This window comes from Pistacia vera, unplaced genomic scaffold (genome assembly GCF_008641045.1).
Source record: "Pistacia vera cultivar Batoury unplaced genomic scaffold, PisVer_v2 Contig214, whole genome shotgun sequence".
Classification (NCBI taxonomy): domain Eukaryota; kingdom Viridiplantae; phylum Streptophyta; class Magnoliopsida; order Sapindales; family Anacardiaceae; genus Pistacia; species Pistacia vera.
This window is the reverse complement of record NW_022196018.1, coordinates 1,873,510-1,888,994: the sequence shown is the minus strand read 5'-3', so window position 1 is coordinate 1,888,994 and position 15,485 is coordinate 1,873,510. Positions and strand designations below refer to the sequence as shown.

The following is a 15,485-nucleotide window of genomic DNA, read 5'->3' as shown; positions in this document are numbered from 1 at the left end:
CTCACACTAATACCATCACATGATAGTCAATGGAGACATTCAACATGCCTACTATGCAATGTTATTGCCCAATTAACATTACTTGCATAGGGAATTCTTTGATGATTTGATCTTCTGAAGATCCGTGTCATCCGGACATTTCACATGCAATATTAAATATAATATAATATAAATGAAGTAGAAAATCAACATGTGAAATAAGAACACTTTCTTTTATTCATAATACATTTATAAGATATAATGTCTTGAAACCGACAACATGATTGGTTCCTAGGGCATACACTAACAACTCTCACTGACTTTAATAGAATAACAGTTTTTGGTCTTCTGCCCGATAACAGTCGCAACACAAAACTGCTCGTGACGACCTCTAACTTGAGGAAATACAGTTTTTTCAATTCCAAAGTGACCTTAGAATCCTTACCGAGTAAGTGTCTGTAGCCTTGGCCAATCTTATTTTTTGCATGCAGCGAATTATTTTTTATAACGATATTCGCATGCAGTGACCATGCCACCCAAAGTGCCCAGGTCGTTGAGAGCCAAGGGGTTTGCCTTTCCCCAAGTCGGCGCCACAGGACCAACCTCGACGGGCCGCAGCGGTACCCTTGTCAGAGGAACGCTGGTGGGACACCGACTCCCGTCGAATGGCCAGCGGACGCTCCCCAGCTTGTGGCTGCTAAACCTAAGTAAAAGACTATGGCCCAGAAATCTAAGAAAAGAAAGCAGCTGCAGGTCAAAGAGTCAGAATTTGAGCCGGAGGGGTTAGGCGTATAGCCTAGGGGGTCACAGTCTTACCAGGCCTTTCACTTGGGAGAGCCCTTTAGGCTCGCGATCGGCATTACATTTGCTCTTGAGGGTTCTTGCAGAGGGCAAGGGGAGGTCGCGGCTCCTGGGAGGAGAGCGGGCAAAGAAACGGTGGGTGAGACGCCACCTACTGCGGGAATTGGCATGCTTGTGCTGGATTCTATGGGGCAACTCCTGGAGCACTTGCAGCCGATGATGTTCACCCTGCTAGAGTGCCAGCTTGTAGAGGCTTTTGAACAATTCGTGGCCTCCAACCTTGTGGATTTAATGACTATGGCTTTTCAGCTGCAAAGTCAGGTAAGAGGGTTCGTCCTCGTCGAGGACTTTCTTATATTTCCTTTATTTTTTCAATGAAAAAGAATTTAACCCCCTGTTCTCTTTGCTATTGCAGTCTCTTCTTGCCATGCACTTAGCCCAACAGAAGAATCAACTGGGAGCCGCTGAGGGGCTCGTCGAGTTGAGAGAAGAGAAAGTGCGACTGAAACGGGACTTGGAGGCTACGCAAATAGAGATGAACTTGTCCACTGTTCAAGCGAACTAGTACCTGTCGAAGAGGAATGCTACGCTTTGGACAGTGGACTTCCAGAAGGCCGAGCTGGAGAAGAGGGGGGAGGAGGTCAAAGAGCTCCAAAGGACAGTGGCCAGGCTTACCAAAGAGGTTGGTAAGAAAGAGCTGGAGCTACGAGCGAACTTCGAGCGGGCCATGCGAGCAGAACAAGAGAGGGTGCAACTGTGGGAAACCACCAAGAAGTAGAGGTGGGCACTTGAGGCGGAACTCCAATTGTCCCAGGGACATGTCGCTTCGTTAACCGAAGAGATGAAACGACAAGAGCTGGAAATTGAGAAGAGAGTTGCTGACTGGTCGATCTAGTCCATTTATGCCCTTCGACCAAAGAATCTGAACATAGACCTCACTGATCTCCCGGATGACTACCAGAGGATTCTCGCTTCCAAGGCACAGGCTGATGACGAGGAGGAAGGTCAAGGGCCTTATCTGGAAGATGAGCATCCGGAGGAGTATGTTCCAGAGGAACCGGTGGCTGACTAAGTGGTTGGCGACCAACCTAGGGATACTGAGGTCACACCTTCGGGGCCTGGGAACGAAGGCTAGTGATGGTTTCCGCTTATGTTTTTCTTTTTCTTATAATTGTACCTGTGCTCGCACTTCTGTACTTGCTTTCAATTATAATAAATAAAAAGACTATTTCTTTAATCATTTGTGAGTACTTATAATTTTTCGTGCCTCACAAACATTACACATGTGGACAGAAGGTCGCTTTCTAACTATTTGCTATAATACTTGTACAAATGTTACATATGCGAACAGAATATGCGAACAGAAAGGCACACATGCGAGAAACAATATTACATGAGAGTTATCTTATTTACAAGGCTTAAAAGAGTAAATCTTTACAAGAAAATGAGTTCGGAATTACTGATAATAGGGGCGAAGATGTTCATCATTCCAAGCTCGTAGTACTTCAGAGCCATTGAGTCTTTTAAGGTGATAAGTCCCCGGTCGTATCACCTTAGCGACGCGGTATGGGCCTTCCCAATTTGGCCCCAATACTCCCGCACTTGGTTCTCTCGTACCGAGAAGGACTTCTTTCAAAACCAGGTCGTCGACCTAGAAGTCTCTTCTCCTTACTTTAGAGTCGAAGAATCTTTTCGCGCGCTGCTAGTAGGCTGCTATCCTCAGCTGAGCCTTGTCGCGATGTTCTTCAACTAAATTCAGACTTGCACGGATAAGCGCTTCATTGTCTGTTTCATTGAACAGGTCTCTCTAAAGTGAACCAATCCCTACTTCCATTAGGATCATCGCATCGCAGCCATATGCTAGCGTGAAAGGTGTTTTCGAAGTAGAGGTTCTCAGAGTTGTCCTGTATGCCCATATGACTTCGGGGAGGTCATTGACCCAATTACCCTTGGCAGCGCCAAGCTTAGCTTTCAAGGTATGCTTGATGGTCTTGTTGACAGCTTCAACCTGTCCATTTGCTTGCACTCTTATGACTGAGGCAAACTTTTTATGGATCCCCAACTCATTGCAAAACTGCTTGAATTCCCCGTTATCGAACTGCCTTCCATCATCAAAGATGAGGGTATGAGGAATTTCGTAGTGGCACATTATGTTTTTAAAGACGAAGTCCTTGAACTTTTTAGTAGTAATCGCTGCCAAGGGTTCGGCCTCGACCCACTTAGTGAAGTAATCCACCGTAACCACCGCATACTTGACCCCTCATTGTTCCAACTAGCATGGGTCCAATAAGATCAATTCCCCACATAGAGAATGGTCAGGGGCTGGTCATGGTTAGCAGCTGGTAGGAAGGAGCTCGTTGTATGTTCACGAACTGCTAGCATTTGTCACATTTTTTTACAAAGTTGAAGGTATCTTCTTAGAGTAGAGGCCAGTAATACCCTTCACGAACAACTTTGTTGGCGAGGGGTCGCGCGGTAGTGCGATTACCGCAGATCCCTTCATGTATCTCCCTCATGATATAGTTTGCTTCCTTATCGGTTACACATCGAAGGAGAGGGGCGCTAAACCCTCGCTTGTATAATTGATCTCCTGTAAGAGTGTAATAAGCAGCTCTAGTCCGCATGGTTCTTGCCTTGATCTTGTCATCGGGCAAGGTCCCATCTCGGAGATACTGAATAATTGGAGTCATCCAAGAAACTGATTCTGTCACATTCACGGCCTGTTCGGGCGAGTTGATACTAGAGATGGCAATGGACCCAATATTTTCAGGTACTCGGCCCGGCCCGACCCAAAAAGGTCGGGCTTTACTTGATGTTCGCGGGCTTGGGCTTGGGCTTGGGCTTGGGCTTGGGTCTGGGCCTGATTTTAAGACCCGACCTTGGATATGGGCCGGGCCAGGGTATGTCTTTAGGACCCGACCCGACCCGACAATTTTAGTATTAATTATACTAAATTACCCTTATACTATATATTTAATTACAAGATTATCCTACATATATACACTCATTTTTCCAAAACCCTACATGGATGGATGGATGCACTTTGTGGAAAGTTATTTATATATTTGGTGAGTATTCAAAAATAAATTAATACTTAAAAATTGTTTCTAGAATTAAAAATATTAAAAAAAATTGAAATATATTAATATTTAAAAATTCACATTATAAAAATGGGCGGGCTTGAGGTTACAAAAAGTCTGTCGGACCGGGCTTGGGCTTTTGTTATGAGGTCGGGCTTGGGCTTGGGCCTGTGCCAAGGGGTACCCGGTCCCGACCCGGCCCATTGCCATCACTAGTTGATACTAGGGATCTCTATAAACTGAACATGAATACTTTCTGGTGCATCTGAGTCCAGCGACGACGCTATTTTGGCCAAGGCATCCGCGACAGAATTACTGTCTCTAGGGATCTGCGTGATCGTGAAGTGCTTGAATGGCTCAAGCGCGGCCTTAGCTTTCTTCAAATAACTGATCATGTTTTCTTCCTTGGCCCGATATTCCTCCAAGATCTGGTTAACAACCAACATGGAGTCGTTGTGAATGCTGATCGCGGTTGACCCTATTTCTTTTGCCAACCACAGACCAACGAGCAATGCTTCGTACTCGGCTTCGTTGTTGGTCGCTTTGAACCCAAACTGAAGAATACCGTGGATGCAAGTCCCTTCGAGACTAAGGAGGAGAAATCCTACCTTGGCCTTTTTCCTGTTCGAGGATCCATCGACATAGAGGCTCCAGGTCAATAGATTCTGAATGGTTTCCTGGGTGACTTCGCTGGCCTGTTACTCAGATTTCTTAACCAATTGGTATGAGAATTCTAAAATGAAATCGGTAACAGCCTGCCCTTTAATGGTTGCTTTCGGTTTGTACTGTAGATCGAATTGACTTAGTTCCATCGCCCACTTGAGCAACTTACCTGAAGCCTCTGGTTTCTGAAGGACTTGCTTGAGCGGATAGTTGGTCAATACATGAATTGTGTGGGTATGGAAATAAGGTTGCAACTTCCTAGAGGCGATCAGTAGGGCATAAGCTAATCGTTCCATTTCTGGATACCGTATTTCGGCGTCCAGCTGACATCTGCTCGTGTAATATACTGGTCATTAGACCCTGTCTTCTTCTTGGATTAGAGTTGCACTGACCACATGTTGAGAGACGGACATATACAGAAGAAGAATGTCCTGAGGGAGAGGTTTGGACAGAAGAGGTGACTTTCTGAGGTGCTCTTTAATGCTCTGGAAAGCCTGTTCGCATTCGGGAGTCCATTTGAACTTCTTGTTGGCCCTGAGTATATTAAAAAATGGCAAGCAGCAATCTGTTGCCTTTGATATGAAGCGACTGAGTACCGATATTCGCCCATTGAGACTCTGAACCTGTTTTCGGTTAGTCAGACTTCTCATATCAAAGAGAGCTTGGATCTTCTCGGGGTTGATTTTTATTCCCCTCTGGTTAACCATATACCCCAGGAATTTTCCCGAGGATACTCCGAACGAACACTTGAGAGGATTGAGCTTCATTATATACCTCCAGAGTATACCGAACATCTTAATGAGATGCGCTATGTGAACCAGCATGTCATCAACATAAAGGTCCACTGATTTTTCAATCTGCTCGGAAAACATTTGGTTAACCAGTCACTGGTAAGTCGCCCCAACATTCTTTAAGCTGAAGGGCATAACCTTATAGCAATACAACCTCTGATCTATAACAAAGGAGGTATGCTCTTCGTCCGGTGCATACATCAGAATCTGATTATATCCCGAGTAGGCGTCCATAAAACTCAGCAGCTCGTGCCCGGAGGTGGCATCAACGAGCTGGTCGATTCTTGGCAAGGGAAAGCTATCATTCGGACAGGCTTTGTTGAGATTGGTGAAGTCAACGCAGGTCCATCATTTGCCGTTAGGCTTCTTTACTAAGACCAGGTTGGCAACCCAGCTCCAGTAGAGTACCTCTCGAATGGATCTGTTTAGGAGGAGATTATCTACCTCAACTTTCAAGGCAACATATCGATCCGGATCCATTGCTCTTCTCTTCTGGCGGATCGGCTTGACCTCACTATCAACATTTAGGGCATGACATATAATATTCGGGCTGATCCCAACCATGTCAGCATGAGTCCATGCGAATACGTCGATGTTTTCTATGAGGAAGCTGGTCAGGTTTCTGATGAGCTAGGGGTTGAGATTACTTCTGATTCTCAACACTCGGCTCGGCTCGCTTTGATCGATTGATACTTTAGATAGGTCCTCGACCGGCCCACTACAAGGGCATTCCTGGATGTGAGGATCCATGTTTTCCTTAACTAGGCCAGGTTGCGGCTCGATCCTGCTGATCATCATTGCCTGCTTAGGGATGCCGAGTGAAGTTCTTTTTCCCCTGCATACCATCTGCATTGCCCCTACATAGCAGTCGCGAGATGCGCGTTGAAATCCACTTACTTTCCCTATCCCCGTCGGGGTGGAGAACTTCATCTTCAGATGATAGATTGAAGTGACCGCTTTGAAACTTCATAGTAGAGGTCGTCCTAAGATGCCATTGAAGGTGGATGGACAGTCTACTACTAAGAACTCAGTCATTTTGGTCATCTCGTTGGTCTCTCCCAATGTGACCCGGAGTGAGATCGTCCCTTTGTGAATCAAATGATACCTGATGAAACCGTACAAAGGGATAGATGTAGGCTTCAGATCTGCCTCGTCCAGTTTCATCTTTTCGAAGGCTCGCTGGAACAAGATGTTCACGACGCTTCCATTGTCCACCAACATTTTGTGGACCTCACACCGTCCTATTTCAGGCGGGATGACGAGAGCATCGTCGTGGGAATGATGCAGTCGCACCGTGTCTTTCTCAAAGAAGGTGATTTCCTCCTCCCTGCAAACCTTGGTGGGTCGTGGCGTTGTGTTCATCACACTTATGGGGTCATGACGAGCTGCGCGAGCATACTTTTCATGGGCACCTTGAGAATTCCCAACGAGGTGTGGTCCCCCAAAGATGATTCGTACATTGTAGAGACATTTGCGACCACGACGCTTCTTTCCCGGTTCCTCTTGATTTTTCTCCCGAATGGGAGCAAAGTCATCGACATACTCTTTGAAGTGCCCCTGCTTAATGAGGTCCTCAATCGCTTGCTTGAGGGCCCGACACTTATTGGTGTGGTGCCTATTATCCCGATGATAGCGATAATATTTTTTATTGTTTCTAGTTGAAGGGCGATTTTTCATGGGCTTGGGCTCTCCGAGCTAGCCGGCCTCCTTTGATTTATCCAGAATAGCCGATACTAAGGCATCCAGATGAGCATATTGACTCTTGTAGCGATCGCAACGAGGAACTGGGGCATAGGATTTCTTCGGCTTGTATCGCTGCTTCTTTCCTTTTCGCTAATCGTCATTAGCCCATCTGCGATCAGCCCTCCTGTTCTCCCTCTGATTGGGAGCACTATCTAAAGGACCGGGGTTATGGCGGTTGAGCGTAGCCATGGAGTTTTCAATGCGGAGGTACTTTTTAGTAAGGTTGTAGAAGCGAGTGAGGGAAACATCGTCCTCAGATTGCAGCTTCTTCCATAAGTCTGTCTGCAGACGAACTCCCGTAATAATGAGAGTCCGAACGGACTCTTCGAGAGTGTGAGCTACTTTGTGAAACTCCCTGTGGAACCTGTCTATATAAGATTGGAAGGATTCATCCCTCTCTTGACTTATGTTGCTCAGGTAGCTTAGCGGCATTGAGAACTTCCTGTTCGCCTGGAAGTGCCTCAGAAATGTTGAGCTCATTTGAGGCCACAAGCTGATTGATCCTGCTAGGAGTGACCTGAACCATCGCTTGGCGTGGGAGGTAAGGGTTACCGCCAAGCAACGGCATTTTGTCAAGTCAGAGACTTGGTGGAGTTCCATGAGGTCATTGAACTCGTACAAATGATCTTGCGGATCAGAATTCCCATCAAATGCTCGCATATCGGGCATTCTGAATCTCGATGGAAGAGGAGCAGCTAACATTGTCGGAGAAAAGGGAGACGCCTTTACGACCTACCCTTGCTCATTTTGTTGAGCCTTAAGCTAATCCAGAGCTCGCTGTAGCTCCTCAATTTGAGGCAGCGGAGCTATCTGAGGATCACTTTCTGCAATGTGGGTTCGACACTCACGGTTGCGATTGAGGAGAGACTGCAAATCAGACTCCTCCTCGCCTCGGTCGACAGTTCCGGCCAATCTTGACACACACTGGCTAGAGTCGTGTGATGACATTGAGTGGTTCGGGGAATCTTCCCGACCTCCGTAATGGTACAAACTGACCCGCGGACGATGGGAAACCCCTGCACAATGACGATCGAAGTTGTCACTTTGGCGATAATGGGAATCTCCTTGCCTTGCACTTTTGTGGGAGTGCTTGTGCGGCGTGGCGCGGGATAGCTCATGCCGCGACATGTCACCAAGTCGCAATGCCACGGGTATTCTCCCGGGTGCGATCGGTGTTCGTTGGCCCCTCGGAGCCTTTGGGTCCGCTGGCTGCCACTTGTTTTCCCTTTCTCTAACACATTGCAGTGCATGCAGTATGGGTTTCACCTTTTTTCGTGCTTTCACGCGACCTGCAGGCGTTTTCGACGGTGGCACCGCCTCATTGGATTCAGGTGGCACGACCCGATCCAATCAGTCTAGCCTTTGGCTAACCGTTTGGAGAGTATTACTGAACCTCTCCAGGTAACTCATGACGGCCGGATCAAGCCGTGAGCTTGAAGGGATATCCCCCATAATATTCTGCTGGGCTGGCGGCACTTCGGAAGAAGTGTCCTCCTGTACTTGAGGGATCTCTTCATTGCCATAATTGGTTTGCTCATATTCGAAACTGCGAGGCATTTGTTGTGGTAGGACCGATTAGTCAGAGATTTTCCTGATGAAGAGCAGGTACTAAATCAGGCCCTCCTTCTAACACCAAACTGTTGATGCTTGATTTTGACACCAACTATTAGCACGTGGGAAATGCTAAGTGGGCTTAGAAGTCACACGCTATATGAGAATATTTAGTAAAAAAAAAAAGAGTAAAGGCGATGTTTAAAGTGGTTCAGATGTTCAAAAGCAAATCTTATGTCCACTGATATTGTATTAATGAAAGTAAGGTCAGGTCGAGTTCAGCGAGCTGAGTCACAATTTAGAGAATACAAGAGAGAGATTAAGTAAGCTATTCTAGAGTAAAATTAGCTAATTCCGCAAATGAGAGAGAATGCCTTTATTTATAGTGGAATGAATCAAGATAATGATTACTAAACTTGTAAGTGGGTGGGTATCGTGTAAATCATTCTTACCTGCCCGAGTGATTTCCTCGACTTATGTAGGGATTAGACACGTGGACGATTTCCAACCATTCGTTAACCTGGCATTCACCCACTGCACTGACAGGGGCATGCCACTCATGTCATTATGCGACGTGGCTGCATCTGAACGGTCGTAGAACTTTCCTTAGGTCTGACCACCCCATGCTATCAAGACTTCGTGTCAGCCCTACTTTTTCAGGCATAACATAATCAATATTATTTCCATATGATATTACTAATTTATCGATATTGATTGTTGAACATGAAGTTCAAATTATGTAAGATTATAACTTAAAGGCAAGACCATCAAACAAGTTTAAAAGCGGACAAATATATTTTACTTATAGGGGGCGTTTGGATCATATAATGTTTTTTTATCTTAGTAATAAGATTACCGGAAAGAAATATTACATTGTAGATTACCAGGTTTAAATTATTATTATACTTGGTTCAATTGGGATGTATTAAACTATTAATAATTAATGTGTTTGGTTGATAGTAATAACAGATGTCCTGAAATACCTTTTTACTAGAATGCCCTTTAGATGATTACTAGATATAAATAATTAAGGGCTTGTTTGTTTTATTATTTCAAACCCTATTCTCTATCATATTCCCAAAATACTTGTTTGTTTAATTATTTGGGAAATACTATTCTAGTTTTTTAATTACTTTTAGACCCCTTAAGTTTATTAACTTAATTAAACACCCCCAGAAAAAAAGTTTAAAAATTAACAAAAACAACCCCACCCACCCATAGTTGCCAGATTCCGGCAACCACCATCAGTGATGGCCGAAATCTATCACAACGGCCTAAAAACGATTGGAAATGACCGTTTATTCACCGATCTAGCCTTTTCGGCCAGATCTGACCGTCGTTGATGGTCAACGACGACCAACTCTTTGGCCGTCTCTGACGGCCAGATCTGGCCTTTTGCATCTGTCGACGACCAGATCTGGCCGAAAAAGGCCAGATCGACACACCACTGACCAGATTCGACCAGTCTGAGTCATAACGACAGATTCTAACCAGATTCCGGCAGTGGTGGCCGGAATCTGGCATTGTGGTGGTGGGGGTGTTTTGGTCATTTTATAAATGAGGTGTTTTGTAATTATTAACAAAGCCAAGGATATTTTCGTCCATATTGTCCACTGTTTTGGGGCAAAATTGGACAGAAATTTGGATTACCGAAGTAATATTTTAATACCACCCTCCCCCAAGTAATATTATTCCTAGTGATTTACCCCTTTTTTGGCACTGTTTGTCATCTTATTTTCTGATAATATTTTTGTACAAAAATGCCAAATACGATCATTTGCTCAATTAAACAAATATTACTCATGTTAAAAAATTTCAACCCGATCCAAACGGGTCCATCAAATAATAATATAGTCCACCGACTGTCCTCTTCCGGATCTAATCATCACTATACAGCTACAGCGTTACAATATACTTTCACTGAACCACTTGCACACTAAGCATTACTTGCAACTTTCAAATTATGAGGCACGGTGGATCAAGGCGGAGACGATTGTCGGCACGACTAATCATCGCCGGTTTTGCAATTTTTAGCACTGGCGTTGGCTTGTTGATGCTTTTGATTATGATGTTTGCACTCACATCGATTGCTCCTCCCACTCCTAATGTTGATAAGTTTCTTCAAAACCCAGCCGAGGTCGTTTCTACTCCCGTTTTTCCAGAAACAAAGACCGAGAATATTACAGTTGGGAGCTCGAATTCGAGTTCAAGTTTGAAGCGGTGTGTCACGGTGGAAGAAATGGGCGAGGTTTTTAAGGGCCATGTTTGGGAAGAAAGTCTTAGAGTTAGAAAACTCATTCAAAATCACTTCCTTTTAAATGGTACTTCCTACTAGCTGCTCCTACTTTTTCTTTTTTTGTTGTTAATTTTGTATTATTATTGATTTTTGTTTACATGAGCTAGAATATGATTTAGTTGAGATTTACTTGCTTCTGAATTTTTTATGCTTAAAGACTTTGAAAGTAAAAATTACAGCTTCTTATGTGGTGAATATGAGGGCAATTTACGTGAAACTGATTGTAAATTAAGGATCATGCTAAGAAGATGCAAGCTATAGAAGATTTTTCCGTATCACACTTGTAACATTGAAGATTGAACTTGTAATAGAACATGACTTGTAACACGAAGAGTGTGTGATGTTTCATGTGACATTTCGGTTAATAAAAACATCATTTCGGTAATGTTAAATCCACTATATTGTAACAAAAGCTTAGTTGCCAAATTATTATAATAAGTAAATAATCTTGTATGAGATTTCCCTTCATCACCTCTGTCGTATGATTAATCTTGTAGTTGTTTTTAATATGCAATTTTACTGCATCTAAAACATGTAAAAGCAATTATTGTATTTGACATTTTTGTCTAAAGTTAAATTTGTAGTGTGACAGTATGAAAGGAAGTTTTTATGGTTTAACATTAAAGCACTTCTACTGAGTACCTTTTAGTATTGGAAATTAACAACAACCCACTTTTTTTATACCTCATAAAATATCTAATTTTATGGTGAAATTTGATTAATTGGTTTGTGAACATGTTTAGCTTTTTATTAAGGTGTATACAAGGTCTCGTCAAACGTTGTAATATGAATGGACAAGCTATTGCTTGGAAAAACAGTTGTGAGAAGCTCACATGTTGGACCTATTACAGGGGCTTCGAGAGTCCGTAGTCTTCCACCAGAGCAGTTCTGCAGACATGGGTTTGTGATGGGGAAGTCATCAGAAGCAGGCTTTGGAAACGAAATGTACAAGATCTTAACAGGTGCAGCGCTGAGTGTGATGTTGAACCGGTCACTAATAATTGGGCAAACCAGGCATATTGGTTCTTTCTCAAGCCTTTCTATTATCATTTTAAATATTTTCATCTTTGATAATAGTGACTTCTGTTGTATGCTGCATGTTTGTGTTTTGTTTCAAAAGTTATGTCATTTCATGGTAGTGGTGTGATATAGGCACCAAAAAATTTATGTAAACTTCTCGACTTTTTTAGATGCTTTGCTGAGATGGAATGTTTTGGCTGGAAGCAACACTAGAAAGCCTAAGAGAGCACGTCATTTAAATGCTTTGAGCACTCCAATTAAATGCTTTTCTAAAGCTCTATCCAGGCTTATAACAATAAGAATAGCTTTTGGTGCCTAGGCCCGACATGTTATGTGAAAGAAAGTCTATAGAGTATGGAATTGTAGTTATATTATGTGATTCTTTTCTCTTGCTGATTATTTTTTCATTTTATCTAATTCAGGGGTAAATATCCTTTTGGGGATTACATTTCTTATTCCAATGTTTCCTTTACCTTGGAAGAAGTCAAGCATCTCTGGAGACATAATGGTTGTGTGAAGAAGTTTGGAAGACATCTGGTTATGAGGATAGATGATTTTGAGAAGCCAGCACAAACAAATGTCCTCTGTAGCAACTGGAGGAAATGGGAGCAGCCTATTATATGGTAAAGTGAGAACAACTTTGATACCAACTTGTTGCTTGTCTCAGGTGTCCTTGCTTCATGACTAACTTCAGGATGCAGGTTTCAAGGCACAACAGATGCTGTGGCAGCTCAGTTCTTCTTGAAGAATGTACACCCTCAAATGAGGATGGCAGCTTCTGATTTATTTGGACGTATAGATTCTCTCCAAGCCCGACCTAATGTCTTTGGTGAGCTAATGAGGGCACTGATATCCCCGTCAGAAGATGTTAAGGAAGCTGTCAATTGGGTTCTCAATAATGGGGTGGATCCGGATGTTTCATTGCATATGCGGATGCTCACGAATAGGTACTGAAATTTAAATTTTTGTTAGTTCCTTGAGGGAGACGATTATGCCTAATAATTGAATGATTGAGATTGGTGAATTATGGTATTTATTAAGATTTTGTTTCTCCTGTCAATTTATCTTTGGATTAGGGTGATAACCATTATCAAGGGAAACTATTGAACGCTATAAATTCATACTATAGGTAGTTTTCAGAAGAACAATGGCCAAATTTATTTCATAATCGCACCAAGGACTTTTTATAAATGTCATCATTTTGAAAACCCAACTGTTTTTGCCAGCATCTTTCCTATGCATCTTTACGTGTTTACTAGGAAGTTCCATGAAGTAGTAGTTCTTTCTGCTGTAGAATTTCCTTAACATCATAGAAGATGTATCTTCCACTTTGATCTTATTGAAGAAAAGCTGGACCATCAAATTCAAACAGAATATTTAAAACCCCTTCAATCTCAAAATCTAAAATTTTCCTGTACACATCTCATGAAGATCTTGTCTTATATGGTTTGTAACCTACAAATACGTATGACGGGCACTTTGATTTTATTGAAGAAAAGCTGGACCATCAAATTCAAACAGAATATTTAAAACCCCTTCAATCTCAAAATCTAAAATTTTCCTGTGCACATCTTATGAAGATCTTGTCTTATATGGTTTGTAACCTACAAATAGGTATGACGGCCATGAAATGTCTAATTGTTCTTGTCGGGTAAACTTCAGCTGATTAATGATACATGTTCTTGTTTCTAATATTCAGGTCTGTGAGAGTTTTACAGGCAGCATTGAAGTGCATTAGAAAAGTGGTGGACAGTCTTCACCAGACATCAAGACCTAAGGTAGTTTTAGTGTCAGATACCCCATCTTTTCCACCAAGTATCGCCCCAAATATAAGTAAATTTGCAGAGGTAATTTACACTGCAGTGAATCATCTTTGATCAGCAAAGCTTCACTTGTAAAGATGCAGAATTTTTTTGTCTGTTTGATTCTAATCCAATTGCTCCTTTTCCAGGTTCTTCACTTTGACTATAATCATTTCAGAGGAAGTATCTCTCGTGATGTTAATAGAATGAATACTTTAGAATTTAGGGCGAAGGATTGGGGCCCTGCACCCAGATGGGTTGCATTTGTGGACTTCTTTCTTGCATCACGTGCAAAACATGCTGTTGTTTCTGGAGCTTTCAGGCGAGTTGGGACTACTTATGCTCAGTTGATTGCAGCACTAGCTGCAGCAAACAGTCTCGGTATTTCTATGCCCCTGCATTCCATTATCTTATTTCATTTTTTTAATTTATACTTACTGGGTCATTCCTTTTCATGGATGATATTGAAGTATCTTAATCTCTTTCTTTTTTTTAGGTGATAATTCAACTGGTTTAAGTTTCTCATTCTTAAGCAGTTTCCAGAGTAATTTGTTGAGAGAAGGATTGAGGTTTCAGACTGGTTGGGGACATATATGGAACAGATTTGCAGGGCCATTGAGTTGTCATAACCAGCCCCATCAATGCGCTTTCACACCACTACTTCCTCCTGCATGGTGGGATGGCCTCTGGCAATCCCCGCTCCCACGAGATATCCAGAGGCTGGCAGCATACGGTGTCCAACTATCTGGCTTCGGCACAATAGACGATAATAAGCTTCAGTCATTCTGTAGTTCTAAGAAAAATAGTGTGAAGACTGTTACAATTATATAGTTGCCATTGTTGGGGTTGCACTTTCTTCTTTCACTTTTGCCTAGCAATAGTCACTCAAAATTTTGGAAAGAAGATCTACCGATATGCTGATCATTAATTCCACTTTCGGTTTGCTTTTTCTCCATCATTTCTTTTGGAGTGACGGATCCAGCTGCAAAAGGGCGGCTCTCCATGTGCCAGCCGCATTGAAACCTAGTTCTTTGGCCACTTGGTGAAATAGAGGCAGATTTCTATTCAGTTCTTTAATGGCTACCATTACAATGTTAGGGTTAACGTTTTTTTTCTTTTTAGTAACCGGGGTGTCCAGGTTAAATTTTGAGGGTTTATTGAATATTCTACAAGCCCAAAAAACTAGGTAAGTCATGTTATTATTTTAGGGTTTCCTTTACTGTTGGATAAGGAATAATCCTGATCAACCTTACCCTAGATGCATAGCAATTTTTTTAGCTCGAATTTCTTGGACTATCTATAGATAACTTTTAAGTTTTAGATTACCTTACTTGATTGTTTTACCTAATTATCCAAAATACGAAAAACAAACTATAGAAGACACATTATGCATAACCTTTTGGAAGTTTTTTCTTTTGTACTATTATAATATACAGGTATATAAATCTCAAAGGAATGTAAGTGGCTTCTCAAAAAAAAACCATTGAAAATTATACTTGATTTACAAGATTGGGGTTTTATTTATTTACTGTAAAATTCCCAGTATCATTTAAATGAAATATGGTCAACTTTACTTGCAAGAAAAGTATTAAACAACCCAGTTGAGTTGACAGAGAGAGTAACTACTGCTAATATTCTACCATCCTTAAACATGAAATGGGTTCAACTTACGCTATCAACCTTTCATGCTTAAATCCAATATGCCATTAAATCACTTCAACATCAATAATATAAATAATGTAACTTCATATTCTAGATT

General features: G+C 42.2%; 1 protein-coding gene across 1 annotated transcript; it reads left to right on the top strand.

Annotated features, from left to right (window-relative positions):
- The first annotated feature begins 10,571 nt into the window (after positions 1-10,571).
- LOC116129831 lies at positions 10,572-14,855 on the top strand. Its single transcript, XM_031415561.1, has 7 exons — positions 10,572-10,929; positions 11,756-11,918; positions 12,347-12,547; positions 12,626-12,871; positions 13,624-13,771; positions 13,876-14,107; positions 14,223-14,855. The coding sequence occupies exons 1-7, from the start codon at positions 10,572-10,574 to the stop codon at positions 14,555-14,557; spliced, it is 1,683 nt and encodes a 560-aa protein (XP_031271421.1). The 3' UTR covers positions 14,558-14,855.
- The last annotated feature ends 630 nt before the right edge of the window (positions 14,856-15,485 follow it).